At 40.3% G+C, this 17,212-nt stretch overlaps 2 protein-coding genes across 6 annotated transcripts; both read right to left on the bottom strand.

Annotated features, from left to right (window-relative positions):
- Positions 1-2,257: 2,257 nt before the first annotated feature.
- Positions 2,258-8,862, bottom strand: LOC311043454 (ras-related protein Rab-27B-like). 2 transcript variants are annotated; one of them, XM_084054704.1, is made up of 7 exons: positions 8,431-8,862; positions 7,114-7,294; positions 6,438-6,523; positions 6,180-6,283; positions 5,554-5,677; positions 3,718-4,259; positions 2,258-3,615 (listed from the first exon to the last, which is right to left on the bottom strand). In XM_084054704.1, the coding sequence occupies exons 2-6, from the start codon at positions 7,267-7,269 to the stop codon at positions 4,073-4,075; spliced, it is 657 nt and encodes a 218-aa protein (XP_083910830.1). In that variant the 5' UTR covers positions 7,270-7,294; positions 8,431-8,862; the 3' UTR covers positions 2,258-3,615; positions 3,718-4,072. The 2 variants fall into 2 exon arrangements, with proteins under 2 accessions (XP_083910830.1, XP_083910829.1); XM_084054703.1 differs by lacking the exon at positions 8,431-8,862 and having other exon boundaries at positions 7,114-7,744.
- A 111-nt stretch (positions 8,863-8,973) lies between these two features.
- On the bottom strand, positions 8,974-16,932 carry poli (polymerase (DNA directed) iota). Of its 4 annotated transcripts, XR_014600711.1 has the most exons (11): positions 16,740-16,932; positions 15,805-15,924; positions 14,693-14,857; positions 13,950-14,093; positions 13,442-13,678; positions 12,489-12,667; positions 12,316-12,407; positions 11,450-11,583; positions 10,856-11,061; positions 9,336-10,334; positions 8,975-9,290 (listed from the first exon to the last, which is right to left on the bottom strand). XR_014600711.1 is itself a non-coding variant. In XM_084056295.1 (10 exons), the coding sequence occupies exons 1-10, from the start codon at positions 16,834-16,836 to the stop codon at positions 9,471-9,473; spliced, it is 2,238 nt and encodes a 745-aa protein (XP_083912421.1). In that variant the 5' UTR covers positions 16,837-16,932; the 3' UTR covers positions 8,975-9,470. The 4 variants fall into 4 exon arrangements, 3 of the variants coding, with proteins under 3 accessions (XP_083912423.1, XP_083912421.1, XP_083912422.1); XM_084056295.1 differs by having other exon boundaries at positions 8,975-10,334; XM_084056296.1 differs by lacking the exon at positions 16,740-16,932 and adding an exon at positions 16,037-16,728 and having other exon boundaries at positions 8,975-10,334.
- Between the last annotated feature and the right edge of the window lie 280 nt (positions 16,933-17,212).

Genomic DNA, 17,212 nt, shown 5'->3' with positions numbered 1-17,212 from the left:
TTACAATATTGTCACAATACCCCACAAGTCTATGCCTTTTATTGTCCTGAGACAATATGACTGTCCAACACATTTTTTTGGTGGAATTCTTTAAATCTTGGAATGAGAATAAACATTCCAGTGGTAAGCCATAGGCTAACATTATTTACGAGTCAGAACAGGGTTATTATAATTCAGAAAAAGGGGGTATACTGGGTTCTGATATTATAAGACCTGTGAAAGATCTTTACAAGAATTATCAGGAAACACATTTTACCTATATTTTGGGGTTTTCCCAACTGCATTGAAAAACTAATTAGGATATATGTCTACTATTAATGTCATATTCTGCCACTGTTAGATTCTTATCGAACCACAAGCTGAATTTAAATTCATTAGCAGCCAAGTTTTTGTTGTTTTCTGTTCTGTTTTTGTTTTGTTTTGTTTTTTGCAAAGGGAAAGGTTATACATTTTTCAAAACCATATTACTTCCAATATTTGTGACATAAAACAGAGGAATAAGATGTTTGAAGATTCCTTCCACCTTGTTTAACGAGCATGATACAATATTTGAACGTCATTGCATGTGAGAGGCACTATGAAATGTTTAAGGCTAGTTTTGTACAACCTTTTGAGGGTAAAAACATATATATATATTTATTTGCTATTGTTTATATATGGGATGGTATATTCCTTAGAATATTGCCAATGACTTTATATGGCAGATGTTTCAAAGCAAAAAGTCTGACTTCTATATTTCACATGGGACCAAACCTCTATTTCTCATTTTACCTTTCTGACGAATAAAGAACAAGCTTTATTTTTATATCTGTAGATTACCTTGACTTCTCAAACATCAGGCTCCATGACAGACCTATCATGTCAAGCTGACCTTACAGCTGGAATGGTGGACTGGTGATTAAGAATTACAGGGCCAAAACACTAGAAGCCACATGAAGACCTCGTGACTCGTGGCACATGCTTGTGTTAACCACTTAAGGGGGGATGAAACCCTCGGCTGATTTTGTAGTTTGTGTTCCAGTTAAGCTAAAAAAGAAAAGAAAACTACAACAGGGTAACAATAAGGCTGACCGTATTGTACACCATGATGTAAGCAACACAGATGCAACTAATACAATTCTTTCTTTTTTAATTTATTTAGGTGTGCAAATGTACAAGCATTGACCAGTGGCACAACCCTGGATCTGAGCACACCCAAATCAAATTAGCTGAAGCGGTTTTGCTTACTAGTCTGCCATGTTTTTAATCTGGTGTAGTCTTTAACCTGAAGTGGAAAACAAACAACAAAATCAGCCTAGGGTTCCATGTGCCCCTTTAAGCCATATACATACTTTGTCGTCCGACAAAAAGCGGAAATAGCAGATCTAGAAGCTCACAACGTGTAGCAATGTCAACTCAATGTGACACGTTGTGAGCTTGCACATCTGCAATGTTTTGCCATTATTGACAATGTTAGAAACAAATAAAAAAAAATTGGGGGGAAATATTGAATTTGTTTTGGTAATGTTTGGCCAAAATATGGACGCCAGGGTTAATGTGGTTAAAACTCTGAAGACTTGTATGGAGGTTGAACTCGCATGTTGTGAAGAAGAGGTCTCTCCATGCACTGGGGTTGGCATGCCTTTTGTAAGTTCAGCAACGTGGTAGACATATGTGCATTCTTTGTTATTCGTCTCACATAAGTTCCTCTGTCTTACTGGGCGCCATTGGCATTTCAGAAAGTAACTCATGGCTCCTTTTATTGTGCAGTCGTCATTGGAAAGCTATATCACAAATCTGAGGTCTGGGTTTACGTAGTTGAATCTTAGGCCACCTAGTTAGTGCCATGGATATGTAGAGTGATTCCTTTTAATCACACCTATAGAATGTTCTGTAAGTACACCAAAGAGCACCTGTCCAAGTGAAAAAATGTACCATTACCTGAATGTGCTGTGATTTGGGATTTTAGGATACTGTACAGCAATCGGAATTCAGTTGTAGAGGAAGTGGTATTGCCAATTTGTTTTAATTGATGTATGATGTCAGAATTGTCGTGGCACAAAATGGGAATTACCTACTATGTGGTGTCATTAAGGACTTTGGTTTTCTTGGTTTCATTCCACGTTCTGTTGCAGACGTGTTGTTTTGTGACTCTTATGAATGTCATCCTAATCAATACTTTGATGTTTTACTCTTCAGCAAACACACCAGCTCCTATATGAACTATTCTTCCCCTCAAAATGACTTCTTTCTTTAGTGTTCACTGTCAAAGATAATATGAGAACAGAATCCCAGACCCTCGCTCTTCAGGACAACAGTTGTATTTCAACGGACAGAAGAGCTTCTGTGCATTGCACACCTGCATTGTTCAAACTAATGACTTTACTCACATGAACTGACAGCATTTACTCCATGGACCTTCTAACATTCTTACTTTTATCTTTCTTAAATTTGCATGGCAACTGTCTCCCATAATCCATATTAAAGCTTAGCAGTACACGTGTCATATGAAATCATAAACCATGTATCTTGGTTATTGTAAGGAGAATGACCTTTCATGTAAGAAATGTAACCATGTGTTAAATGTTTTTCAATTATACTTCATGATAAATATACGTACGTATGTGCCTGCATATTCCTTCCATCAATGCCTCAATGTGTCAAATAAAAACAGTATTTTTCTCTGATTTCATTAGTGACTGTAATTTACTTTTTCATAACAAGTTGCTGCCATATTAAAACTGCAATCTGAAACTTATTTGAATGAATCCAACTTTGAATCAATCTGTATTGTAAAGATATTGTATGTTAATACAATATAACTAGTAAATCTACAGTGGTTGGAGGTGGTTTCCCTACACTTCCATTAAGAAATGTAGACCACAGTGTCACATAGGACACCTAGTGGTTGACAAGTAGTACTACCTGACGCTCATAAGGCCAATATCTCCCCGGAACAAGCAGGGATTGCCTCTTGGATGAGCGGCAAGAATTTGGTGTCATGCGGGAGACTCCTGGGTAGGACATAAAAGTTACAGATTGCAGCTTTAAGTTCCCACGTACAACAGGATCACCCATGTCTTTTCAGTGACTATTTACATTATAAAGAAGGGAAAAAAACATTCTACTGTGGCACTCTATTGCCCTTTCAAGACATTACTTTGAATATGTTGGTCAAAGGACACGACACAGCGTGTGAATAACTAGCACTACAGTGCAGCAAATACAAAAGTAACGTAAACATAAGCAACATAAGATATTCCTAAACTACTTCTGCAGTTCATTTAGCTTTCCTTGTGGGACAAAAATGAAGCATGTGACCCAAAATACACGTCTCACCCTGATGGAGCCCCACACACAGTCTCAAACAACAGAATCTCAACATAAGGTGTGGCCCGAGTGAAACGTGACAGAATGGAATAGGATTGCTGGTTCCAGCCAGTGGTGGAAAGTAACTAAGTACATTTACTCAAGTACTGTACTTAAGTACACTTTTGAGGATTTTTTACTTGAGTATTTCCAATTTTGAATACAATACTTTTACTTCTACTATACTACATCTCAGAGGCAAATATTGTACTTTTACTCCACTACAATTATTTGAAAACTTTAATTACTAGTTACTTTGTAGATAGTCTCGCGTCACCAGACTACTATTCCACAATCTCTGAATGCTAAAACATTTGTAAATTGTGGGAGGCAACAGTCTGGCCACGCGAGACTACTTTGTAGATAAACCAAAAAAAAACATACATTAAGCCCTATATACATTTCGGCCATTTGAAAATAGCCGATCTACAAGTTCTACAACGCGACGCATTGTGAGCTTGTAGATCTGCTATTTTCAAAAGAGTTTTAGACCTTTAATACACTTGAAAACTTGTGAAATGACATTATGCATAATGAGTACTTTCTACTTTTGGTACTTTAAGTACATTTTGATACCAATACTTTTGTTTTTTTACTCAAGTAAATTTTTTATGCCGGACTTTTACTTGTAACAGAGTAATTCTGCATTGCAGTACAGATACTTTTACTTAAGTAAAAAAAATGTAGTACTTTTTCCACCACTGGTTCCAGCATAATTCACATGTCAGCAACATTTCCTCTCGGAGGGGGCCTCCTCCATCTTGCTGCTGGTGTTCGGGCTGCCATTGAGCTGAGAGCCAGGCCCTCTCTCCAATGTCTGCTCCATCCTCTTCATCACCAAGTCCAGCAGGGTGGTCACTGCCTTCTCCACTTCAACGCCTGTGGCAGAGCTTGTCTCAAAGTAGGGGATCCTGAAGACACAATGCAAAAGTGTTTGGCATTTCTTTTTAGTTTTTTTTGTAAAAATAACTCATTCTATGCTCCGATAATCATTGTGTGTTGTGTTTTGAGAGTTTGCTCGGTAGCAGCTCTTCAGTAAAAAGAAAATACATTTTCAGGCTAGCATATAAATTGAATCCCCACAAAGACCCTTTATCAGCTTCAATTTTACAGTGTTCCAGCTCCAATTTTGTCTCCTCATTTTTTCTTTGTTTTATTTTTTGCTTTTCACTTCCAATTGAATTCCACTTTGTTTACCCTGTATCCTGTATGAGTTCTCTCTGCTAATTGGATAAAATTGGTATCCCAACCTGAAAATATATTTTTCTGTTAAAGAGATGGAGTGACTGGGACAAACTCTGAATAAAGAGTTGTACTGTATATAAGACATATTTTAACACACATTTTAACAAGAAATATCACTTACATAACCTTTAACTAGGAATGCAGACCATATAATGAAGCATATTATCCACCTAAGCCATAATTTATACTTAGTCATTCGACAATGTCATGCAAAAACATCAGGTCTACAAGCTAACAATGAGACGCATTGTGGGCATGAAGATGAGCCATCTTTTTGGGAAGGCCAGTTATTTCATCGTTTGGGAAGGCCAGTTATTTCCAGGCCAGTTACTTCGATTTGAGTCTCTTGTCAACCAGTAATAGTCCTACACGACAGGCTCAAAATCTCAATAGAAGAGCAGGATTTGAACCACTTTAACCATTATCTTATACTTTGGCTATTCAAAAATAGCAGATATACAAGCTCATAGCACGTCACTTCATGCCGCGCTATGAGCATGTAGATCTGCTATTTAAAAAAAACGTGAAATATTTTCAGAAAACTGATTTAGAAGACATTTGTAGAATCGGCCTCAGATCTTATGGGTTAACAGACACAACCATACAGATAGGTCAAAATAACATTCCCTAAAAAAGTTAGAGTCTATTAGGAGAGTGGGGTGATGACTCACCCATTTTCTGGTGAACTAGTTATTGGTGGAAGAAAAGTAGGACAAAAGCCAACCTGTTTCTGTCATCTATGTACTTTAATACCTACTTCTTCATGCGACGGTGTCGCTCACTGAACATTTGAACTTGAACATTTGAACTTTCAAATGTTTCGGCGAGTGACACTGCCGCATGATGAAGTAGGTATTAAAGAGTATAGCCATTTGTTTACAGCAGCTCAGCTGACGGCAAATCTATTTTTCCCCTGAATATAAACATGAAGAACTTAGAGTAGCTATGTGGCTCACTTACCCATATCGGTCTGCCATGTCTTTGGCTTGTTTGGCATGAACATCCCTCAGGTCTCGGAGGTCTGCCTTGGTGCCCACCAGGACTATATCTGGACTGTCACAGTACGCATTGGCCTGCAGCTGACCTGAACCCACACAGGCAATTAGCTTATATTAACCACTTAAGCCCCATTTTTGAAAATAGCCGGGTTGAAAGTGGTTAAGTAAGTGAACAGTACAGATGTGAATGTGTATCGGGCAGGCCTCCAAATATCAACCAACAAGCCATGGTGAAAGCTCTTACTGTACATTCACCTTTCAGGTAGCCTGATGTGTTAGTGCTAGTCAACAGGAGATTTTATATTTTACATTTTAACCACTTTCAACATATTTTATCCCTATTTTGGGCAGTTCATAAGTGAAAATGTATTTTCAAATTTGTATAGATCCATAATCTCAAAACAAGTTGCATTGCATCATGTTGTGAGCTTGTAGATCAGTTTTTTTGCCATTTGTCATACAACAAAGTATGTTGTTGCTGTCGCGTAGAAAACTTTTTTTTCATAAATCAACACTATTGAACACCCTTTACATCTGTGTGTGGGTTAAAAAAAACGTCGCACAAAAGAAATACGGCTGATACTTTACTCATCCAGTTCCTGACGTTTAGGAAGCTTTGCTGATTGGTCAAGTCAAACATCAACAGAAATCCCATGGCATCTCTGAAGAAAGCTGTGGTGAGACTTCGGAATCTGAATTGGAAATACACAGCAATTATACACCCCAAAATGAACCCCAGGCCTAATAACTTGATTTCATAAAGTCTACTTTTATTTAATATTCATACATCAGCGTAAGGCCACACTGTGTGTGCCTAAACTTCTGTATGTGTAGAGATGTTATTACCTCTCTTGTCCTGCAGTATCCCACAGCTGAAGGTGGATTTTGAAATTCTTCTCTGTGATGCCATCAGCACCTGTACCCGTGTAGTTCTGAGGATACAAACCACCAAACCGTTACCAACACAATATGAATGACCTATGAATTGGAACATAGACACAAAAAGCCCCTGAATGGCAGGATCAGGTCCTGTCGTGTAGGGCCAGGCACCTTAAAATATACGACAGTCCAAAGGGAAAACTATATTTTCTCTTGTAGTACAGTATGAACTGTACTGTTGCGTAGCCCGAATTAGGGCAAACATTTTAACAATGGGGGAGGAAAGGAGAGGAATAGAAAAAAGGAGGTTAAAAAAGAGAGGAAAAAAAAGTTTACAATATTTCTTTCTTTAAATTCAAATTGTTTAAGCACTTTCCACCTGGTGTCCCTATTTTAGACATGTCATTATGGTAAAGTTTTCAAAATTTGTCAAACAAGATAAAACATTTAAAAAACAGTAGACCTAACAAGCTTGTTATTTATTATTCATGTCTTTTTTTATTTACCACTTCACAAAAGGCCAGAGGCCTTAGGGGTCTTTGGCATGTAAACATTTGGGAATCTCTGCCCTGGAGCCCTGCATATAAGTGCTTCTACACAGGGGAGTTCAGATGTCAAGTGAGGGTGCTGATTTCACACTCACCACTCTCTTTTCCCTGAAGTCGATCCCCACCGTGGTGGTGAACTTGCGGTTGAACTTGTTGTCTGTGTACCTGAAGAGAAAGGTGGTCTTTCCCACCCCGGAGTCCCCCAATGCCAGGAGCTTTATCAGATAGTCATAGCCCCCTTCTTCGGCCATTGTGCAGCTCAGTGCTCAGCTTGCCCTGTAGAACACAAGTCCACAGCACAAATACCCTCTTAACCTACCTCCGTTATAAGAGTAGTAACTGTATATACCATTGAAAGCCCTGGAGGGAAAACATAAGGTGAAATGGCTCCTTTCACGAAGCACATAGTTGAAATTCTCAGTCGAGCGGGTCACGGGCAACATCGAGGCTTAGTGGGCCGTCATAACTCCCCAATCATTAGAAGCTGATCACAGAGACTAGCACATGACTGGGGCTGGTTTCCACATGAGCGGTCAAATGCCTTTCTGCAGCTCCCTCCAACTACATGAGCAAAAACACTGGCTGTTTGGCAGACAGACCTCCTTTTATTGACTATCCGGGCCGTCTGCAGACAGCTCAACTCTGCGTGACACAACTCAGATCATTGCACTTCTGCAGTTTTGTACAACTGGGGAGACGTACACCCTAACGAAGGCATGGCAAATCCTTTTTGGTGCCAAATAAACGGTTTGTCTTTTCTCCCCCCCCCCCCCCCCACTTGCCTCATGGGCAAAGGGCTTTCAAGAAATAAGTTTGTTTATTATGAATGCCATCTTAATTCGCGGTTGTTTTGTCATATTCATGGGATTGTCTAGAGTCATGCGACTCAAATTCCATTACCACAGCAGTGAAGGGAAATGGGATGCCTCAATCAAATCTAGATTCATGTCCCAAGCGCATGATTAAAGGTATTGGGTTCTATACATTCAGCAGAAGCAGCCATGGGAGAGGAGCTGTAACTTGACACACACACCATGACAAAGAACCTGTAACTAACTTTCCGTACGTGTTGGATAAGAAACTTTCTCTCTCTGTTTCCCTCAACTTAAATACCTTTATACAATATAAACAGCATATATAAAGTATATATATATTTGTTTACATAATACATACAATCTAGGTTGTATTATGATGTATCCCTATTCCATGGAGCAAATCACATCCATGTGATAGGGCCTCAGATGCAGCACATTATATTCTCACCTCCATCAAAATGTGAATCCACATATCAAAACTATATGAACAGCAAAAGTTGAAAATGTTTAGTAAAATCCACATGCTGTAAATCACTAATAAATACTGACCAAATAGCCTTCAGTGGAGTAAAATAAATAACAGAAACAGAATCTTACCAATCTAGCCAGACCAAATGCCAACTTCCATTCAGAGAGCTCACCCGATCCGTGGTTGGTAAAATACTGAGTTTTTTAGGACATACTATTGCCTGAACTTTTCCCCTTCTCACATGTGATCCAGGGAGGAGTTTGAGGCTAAAAAGGACCAAGCAGGAGCTTGTGTTCTCAGACCTTGTGTTTTCTGGTATTTCTCATGAGGGAAGGATCCCTCTGAAAACTGGGATCATGGCCCCGTGGACAATTAACGTGTGCTTCTGTGGATTTAATTGAAAATCATCCAACTGCAGAGTTTGCCCATGTTCTAGAGGCTCAGAGATAAATCCCTGCTCAAAATAAAAATGCAGCTTAGAGGGAAAACTTATAATTTTAACAACAAGAGAGGGGAGCATAATGCTTGCAGATTTTCATCTCAGTGTAGTTTGTAATATATTATAATCAGATTATCTGGTGCAAAAATGGATAAGAGGCTAAATCAGGTTATCAAGGGATCAAAGAATCAAAGAATTAACCAATCAAAGAATTGAGCAACATTGGCAAGATGTGCTTGAGCAAAATCTAAAGCAAACTGTCAACTGTTTCAGAAAAGAATCAAGTTTATTTACACACAACCAACTCTTATAAATGTTGGCATTGTTGAAACAAAAAACTAAGATACTCTGTCAGATAAACAACTGAAAACTCTAATTGGGTTTGAGGTTATTTAGCAGCCAGAACAACCGAAAACTCTAGTTGTGGTTGAAGTTATTTAGCAGCTAGAACAACCAAAAACTCTAATTGGGTTTGAAGTCATTCAGCAGCCAGAACAACCAAAACATAAATTGGGTTTGAAGTCATTCAGCAGCTAGAACAACCAAAAACTCTAATTGGGTTTGAAGTCATTCAGGAGCCAGAACAACCAAAACATAAATTGGGTTTGAAGTCATTCAGCAGCCAGAACAACCAAAAAAATCTAATTGGGTTTGAAATAATTTAGCAGCCAGAACAACCTAAACAATTGAATTGGGTTTGAAGTAATTTAGCAGCCAGAACCAAAAACTCTAATTGGGTTTGAAATAATTTAGCAAGCTGTTAGCCTGGCTGCCTTTGCCTGCAGCCTTTCTGTCTTTGCTCAAACAGTTCCTCCCCTGTTTCTTGGAAGAGGCCGAGGGGGTCTTCAGCGCTGGTCTCTGCTGCTTCCATTCAGACATCAACTCCCTCTGGACATCGGGTGGAAGCTCAGAGAACACCGTAGGGTCCACATCTACTGGGAATCCACAGTCAGACGACTGGGACTCCATTGAAGTCCTGCTCTCTGTGACAGCTCCTGTTGGTGACGTGCTCAGGCCTGGAGGCAGCTGGTGTCTTGCAGTGGTTGGTTTGTCACATGAAACAAAGCCGATCGCGCCTTCTTTTCTGTCTTTAAAATGATGCGACTCAGCATGTTCCCAAGGATCTGGGTGGTAGTCAGTGGGACATGGCTGAGGTGGGTTGTTTTTAGGTAGGTGCTGCTGAGTATCCAACGTTGCTCCGGTGGCAGGTTGGTTGCCGGTAGGTATGTTGAAGTTACGGAGGGCGTTTGTGTAAGCAGGGGATAACAGTTCCTTCCGAATATCCTCAGGAAGAAGCCTGAACACTTCTGGATCAATGTCCGGGGGTAATCTGCACTTCAACTTCTGAGCGCTGTTCCTTTCATCGATCTCCGAATCCACGGTGCTGCGTGTTACTTCCTGCTGACACAGAGGGCCCTGGTTCGTTGACAACCCTGGAAGCTTTCTTTTAGTACTGGGAGGGCTTTCTGGGACTCGTGCTGTCGACTGTAAAGCATCTTGAGCGCACATTTCCTCTGTGCTGCTCTGCTCCTCCAGGTCATATCCAAACCCATGATCCACCAAGTGGCTGTTCCCACTCTGAGACAAGTCACTCTGTTGGAGAGTTAAGGCAACTGGAGTCACAACTAGGGCTGCAACAACAAATTATTATCTTAGCGATTATTCTATGGATTATTATCGACAAATTCTACTTAAAAAATCATAATTGACTAAAAACGCTTAGTCTGATTGACTACTCAAGACATATTTTATACTACATTATACAATGGTGTCACACAAAAATAGTTAAAATATCCGATCTACATGCTCACACCGCTTCACGATGTGACGTGTTGTGAGCTACATCGGCTATTTTTCAATATCGATAATTCTATAAAATAAAAACAATTAAATCTATTATTCTTTATAATCAATTAGCTCGACTAACTGTTGCACCCCTAGTCACAACCCTCAAACACATTACACAAGTTAGGTTGTGCTTTATGGAGCTTATAAATTCATAGTCTTCAGAATAGTAACGTTCCAGAGTGGCAACAAAATTCACGGCAAGTACGTTACTACGTTTATATTCAATATAAGCAAGCATTCAAACTTCAAAGGCTAAGCAGTATTACCTGATTCTGCGAAGAACCTTGTGTTTTTCTAGGAGATGTGAAGAAAGAGATTATGGAGGCCGTGCCGTTGACTCTGGCCCCTCTGGACTGCAGATTTGTGAAGCACACATTGATGAGTGTGAGGTGGAAGGCTGTGCCGCTTTCCACCATTTTGTGGAAGAGCTTCATGGCCATGGTGACCAGCTGGGCTAGTGCATCAGTGCTACCTAATGCAAACAATTACACAATGTATATTGAATGTTATATGTGCATCACCAAATCTGAGTTTATGACAATATTATCGAGTTATAATGTCAGGACAAACAAGAAAAGGCTGCGCTTAAAATACATAAACAAATGCATGTGCTGTAGCACATGCCAGAGAACGAACATATGATTATCGGCTAATTCAGTTTAACCCATTAAGACCTGCGTCTAAAAAAAAATCGAAATCAGAAAAAAATAAAAATAAATAGATATATCCTCCGAAGTTTGCATCCTGACCCACAGTTTGTGCATCCCTTCTCTTGAGAACATGTAAAAGGTTATACAATACAAGGCAACCTAACGCTCACAGGTGCCTGAAAGACAGCCTGTCTACAGTTTCTTGCCTACCCGAGGTGATCTTCTGTCCTATGTGGTTGGGGATGGGACACTGGCGACTCTCCCGACTGAACCACTTGTTGGTTGCAGAGTATCTACGGATGGTGAGTCGGAAGGTTTGAGGCTGTCTGCCATCTTTGTGCATCCTTGTGCCAAACAAATACAGAAGAATGTTAGATTCAGGGACAGAATCTAAAATGTAATACCTATTTCGCAAGAGAGCTTTTAGTGTACATTTTATGAGGAGTAACTAGAACTGCAGCTTAACTAAATGTTTCTCTCTCCCCAATTTAGTCATTGTGTCAATTGATTCCTCGCCACACACATTTGTGTGTGGGGCTCCTCACCTGCCAGTGAGAAGCCCCCACCGGGAGGACGTAGAGCCTCAGTCCTACTCCTCCCGTCCCAACAATCCCTGCTGACAGGTGCCGCCCCAGCCCGTAGGGAGTAGGTGCAGTGACAAATATCACCCGACTTCCCTCCCCCAAACACGGGCCAATTGTGTTCCTGATGCATTGCGGTGGGTTCGAACCCCCAGCCTCCGTGCAGTGTGGGCAGGTTAACTACATTTTTAAAGTAAAGAGGTTGACCTTTATTACTCCCCCGGGGTAAATTCTGTTTCAGCTTCAACCAACTGATGGCTGCTCAGATGGTTATCATGAGCGCTCAGGGGGAGCTGTTAGGGTTACGCCCATGTCTTCGACACGTAGACATGGGTGAGCCGGGAGGCAAACCGGTGACATTCTGATTACCAGACGGCCTCTCTATCCACTCAGCCACGGCCATCCCGAAGTAGCTTGCCCAACACTGGTTTTAGGTTTACAGTACAGTCCATTGGTAAGTGAACGTAAATTACACATTTTGTAAACCTGACCCACCTCTCCACCAGACTGCTTAGTAGGTCTTGTATCTTTTGCAAAACCTCTTTAGTTGAGGAGATTTTCTTGAAGGAGTCTTCATCACTGAGAGACTGAAACAAAATCAAAAAGCTGATCACAAACATATTTTTGTTCTACAAATCAACTCGAGTACATACTATGTCCTGTACTACCTGTGGGGGCCCAGTCGGGGTGACAGGAGAGTCATCGACCCCCAGGGCTAAGTTCTGCAAGCGTTGAGCACTCGGGGCCCCAAATTCCCTTACTAAGTCAGTCAAAGGGCAGAGCTGAAGGTCTTGTACACTGACCAATCCCAGAGCCTGAAGTCTTTTACTGGTCTGGTGTCCCACCCCTAAGAAGATAATATTTAATAGCACTTTTAAAATGGAGGGTGGTGATGAAAGACAGCAAAAGGTAAACAATCCAAATATATTTAACCCATTCAATCCGGGAAGCATCTCTGTCATTTGAGATTTCTTTGGCTATTCAAAAATAGCAGATATACAAGCTCATAGCGCAGCACAGAGTGCCGCGCTATGAGCATGTAGATTTGCAAATGTTTGAAAAATCTTGAAGATTTGTGCGAATCTTTGAATATATATTTTTTCAAGCAAACATTTGTAAAATATTTTGTTCCAGGGACCTCCAGAAGCAAAGATTTGAGTCAAATATGTTTGCTTGAGTCCCGGGCCGTAGCGTGACGGTCCAGGCACCCTAGGCTGCCAAGCCAGCCTGACAGACACCGTGTCGCAGGTTCAACGCCCATTCCCGACGACCTTTGCTGCGTGTCAAACCCCCATCTCTCTCCCCATTTCCTGTCAGCCTACTTTCCCTATCCCTCTCTAAAAACAAAAAGCTTGAAAAGAAATATTATATTTCAAAGATTAGCAAAAATCTTGAATATAGCAAATCTACAAGCTCGTAGCGCAGCACTCGGTGCCGCGCTATGAGCTTGTAGATCTGCTATTTTTGAATAGCCAAAGTATAAAAACAATGGTTATAGCTAAAATCTAAAATGACACAGATGCGTTCCTGGATTGAATGGGCTAAATTTTATATAAATAATACGATACTGTATATAACACTTTCTGAGTGTGGATTTCATGCAAAACCTGAGGTTCTATACCTGGCACTTTGCGAAGACCACTTAGACAGCTCATGATGTCTTTGAGATTCTCTGGCAGCAGGGTGGTTTGCTGATTGGGCTTGAAGGTGCCCGACACCAGTTTGGCCAGTAGCTTATTAGTGGCAATGCCAGCACAGCCAGTCAGCCCCAGTTTGCTGTGGATAGCTGCTCTCAGCTCAGCTGCAATGCGAGAACCTAAAGCCAATCGTGGGTTATCGCTGGCCTTCACATCCTCGCCTGAGAAGTAAAGAGAAGACACAACAAAAAAAATGTTTTACCTTTGACTTTATCTTACATGAGCTGATGATTTACATTCTTATTCTTCAAACTAGGAGACACATATCTAAAAGGTTGAATTTCCATGCAGTGGGAAACTGAAAGAATGCAAATATTTGGTGATCATTTTAGCCTCCTCAGCTTGTTTCACAACTCGTTTCCTGGTTTCAGTGAGCCTCGAGCATCCTTGGAACTACACATCACTGTACATCTATGTAGGAACACAACCTACCGGCATGGTTGTAGACGTGGCCTTTGAACGAATAGTTAGACTCTGATGTCCCTGTCAGCCTGTTGTCTATCATCTCTGTGATGTCTATGAAGTTCTCATCAAAGCCCAGTCTCTCTACTAACGGACAGTAGGACATCAGCAGTTCTGGATGAAGGACAAGACAGTGCGTGAGTGTTTGGTTCAGCCATGTCAACAGAGAAGTTGAATTTGCAATAGGAGTACCTTTCAGCCTGTGATAGATTAGTGTAACATATACGGCTGCAACTATCCATTATTTTCTCAACGATTATTCTATGGACAACTTACATATAATTTAAAAAGACTTTGTATTAAAATTGTATCAACTATTGATGCAAAACTAATTCAGATTTTGAAAATTATCAATTAAATCGATGACTCCGATTAGCCTTGTTCTTTACTTGTCAAATGCTGTCACACAAAAATAGCCTATCAACAAGCTCATAATGTATCACATTGTGATGAATTGTGAGCTTGTAGACCAGCTATTTTTTTTTATGTTTTGCCTATAATGACATGCCTAAATTAGGGATACCAGGTTGAAAGTGGTTAACTCCCCCAATTATTTTATTATTATTCTTTTTTCAAATTTCAATTAAACTGATTAGTTAAATTCGTCAATGGCTTGATAGGTTATAATTTTGACTTAAAACAACAAATCTGAATAGAAAAGAGATCAGAACACAACAATATACAAGAGAATAGAATCTCCTGTTGGTGGCCACCTGTAACTTTGTAAGACATGTCCCGGTAATGCGTCAGGTCCTCTCCTTTTACCATCACCAGCTGAGGACATTTCTCCTTGGCATCAGTCACATACATCAGCTTGGTGACACCAAGGTCCCTGGCCACGTAGTTACAAGTGACTATGATATTCTTCTGTTGAATCCCTGCAGGAGATACACAGCTGTAATATCATAAAACAAAAACTATAGTCTACTCTACACAGTAAAATCCTCTGTGTCCATTTATCACTCTGAGAATGTACAAATGTAACCAAATGGTCTACTTGTACAGCCTCAGAGTTAAATGAACACTGAGGGTGTAGGCCAGTGGTTCTCTATGTGGGGTCCAGGGACTCCCAGTGATCCTTGAGGGGGTTCCAGGGAGTCCACAGTTAAATTACTGGTTTCAAGAACAATAATGGCTATTTTAGAGTTCAGTGTCATCTCTATAACAATACATAAACTTGTGTTGCCTATGCTGTTTTTATGCCTTGCTTTTAATCTGTAGCACTCTGAGATTCGTGAGAATGTAAAGTGTATTATAAATAAAATGTATTATTATTATTATTATTATTATTATTATTATTATATTATTATAAGGAATTCTGGGCCAAATGACAGACCATAATCAGACCAAATCATGTGTAACATGATTGCCTTTGATTTACCTTGTGTCTTGACTTGCGTGCCTACTGTCTAACAATAAAAAATTGTTTGGAGACCAAGACAGAAAAAGATTTATCAAATGGGAGTCTGTGGCTTAATGGTTAAACTGGGGGTCCTTGAAATTAAAATGGTTGAGAATCACTGGTGTAAGCCTTACATTTAATATATACTGTGTGTTTATTTAAATAAGCTAAATAGCTCTGTAGTCCCATAGTAAACATTGCTATTTAGAGTGTGTGTTCAGTAACAGGGGTCTCCCCATCTCTCCAGCTCTTTAGTAAACCGAAAATAGATTTTCAGGCTGGCATACCAAAATGTATTTTCTATTTACTAAAACAGCAAAAGAAAACTTCTGTTTTAAACCCCCCCAAAAATATCACTTAAAGCAACTTTAACCTATTTGGTAGATGTGTTGAAGGCAATAGATGGATATTATAATGTTTTACCTAAAGGCACATTCCTCAGTGCAGGGTTCCTGAGCATTTCAACTTGTGCATAGAAGCAGTCCATATCAAAGTGCACGATGACTCTGTGACTGTGTGGTGTCTGACTGAAGCTGCTGGCCCCTGAAAAAGAGCATTATTATTAACAAGTATTATTTATTATAACCACCTGAAACCCCCAAGTGCTCTGCTTGGAAGACTGACATTTACAATTTAAACTGTCTCATTTACATACTGTACAGCAGGGTTTCTCAAAGTGGGGGGGTCCTTGATGGGGGGCTGGGGGTCCCCAGGAAAATAATTGATGGTTAGGATTAGGAACCAACTTGTATACTGTCAAAGCAGATTAAGGGTCCATTTGATTGATAGTTACGAACCATGGTTCACATGACGCTCGTCTGTCACAAGCGTCATGGAATAACTTGTTCCTGGTTTGTGTTTTTTTTTTACATTTACAACTGGTACATCTACATAAGCGTTCAGATTTCAAATATAAAGTGCTTACCCCCAAGCCACGGATGTAACCAGTTAAAGTGCACCGGTTTAAGTACCCGTATCTTCCGTATTGTTAAATAAAAAAGCTTTTTAATCCTATCGCCAGGCATTTTCTCCGATGCTTTCAAGTACGCGATCCTATCGGTTGGGAGGGGTATTGCAATCTGATACATTATACAAAATAAAATAGAAAATAGAAAATGGCCGCCGATCGGATCAAAATGCTTTTTAGTTTACAATACGTAAGATGCGGGTACTTAGACTGTGCGCTTTAACTTGTTACATCCGTGGCTTGGGGGTAAGCATTTTATATTTGAAATCTGAACGTTTATGTAGACGTGGCAGTTGTAAATGTAAAACATTCGCAAACCAGGAACAAGTGGTTCCATGACTGTCATGGTATGAGTCATGTTTCAGGGCTACCAAATAGGCTGCATGTTTACCACAGGCGGCTGAAGTGTTGTTGGTCTCCAGATCAGTGAAGCTACTCTTCCATTCAGTTCCATCCTCATCATCCATATCCTCCTCACTGCTCTCCATTTTAACCAGAAGGTTTATTATATATAATTATTATAATGATGTGAAAATCAGAACAATCTGACACAGAGCTGCTGGTCGCTCCACCAGTGTCTTGTGTTTACAGTCTTGGTTGTTTTGGCTGTCAGAAACAGTTTTCTTTAGTTTTTGCATCAGTGACACCTACCGTTCTGGAGGCGTTAGTGCAACACTAACCTCGCGTCGCCAGTCTTTCCTACTAGTGCAACACAAGAATCAAGTGCGTGTGCGTGTGCGTGTGCGTGTGCGTGTGCGTGTGTGCCGGTGTGCGCGCGCATGAGTGTTTACTTCAGAGTGGAGTCTATAAAGGTAGGACAGATCCACCGTGCCGGCCTGCCAGCCATGTCTACTCGGAGCCCCC

The sequence above is a fragment of the Gymnoscopelus microlampas genome, assembly GCF_963454915.1.
Source record: "Gymnoscopelus microlampas genome assembly, chromosome: 4".
NCBI classification, from domain to species: domain Eukaryota; kingdom Metazoa; phylum Chordata; class Actinopteri; order Myctophiformes; family Myctophidae; genus Gymnoscopelus; species Gymnoscopelus microlampas.
This window is presented reverse-complemented; position numbering and strand designations above follow the sequence as displayed.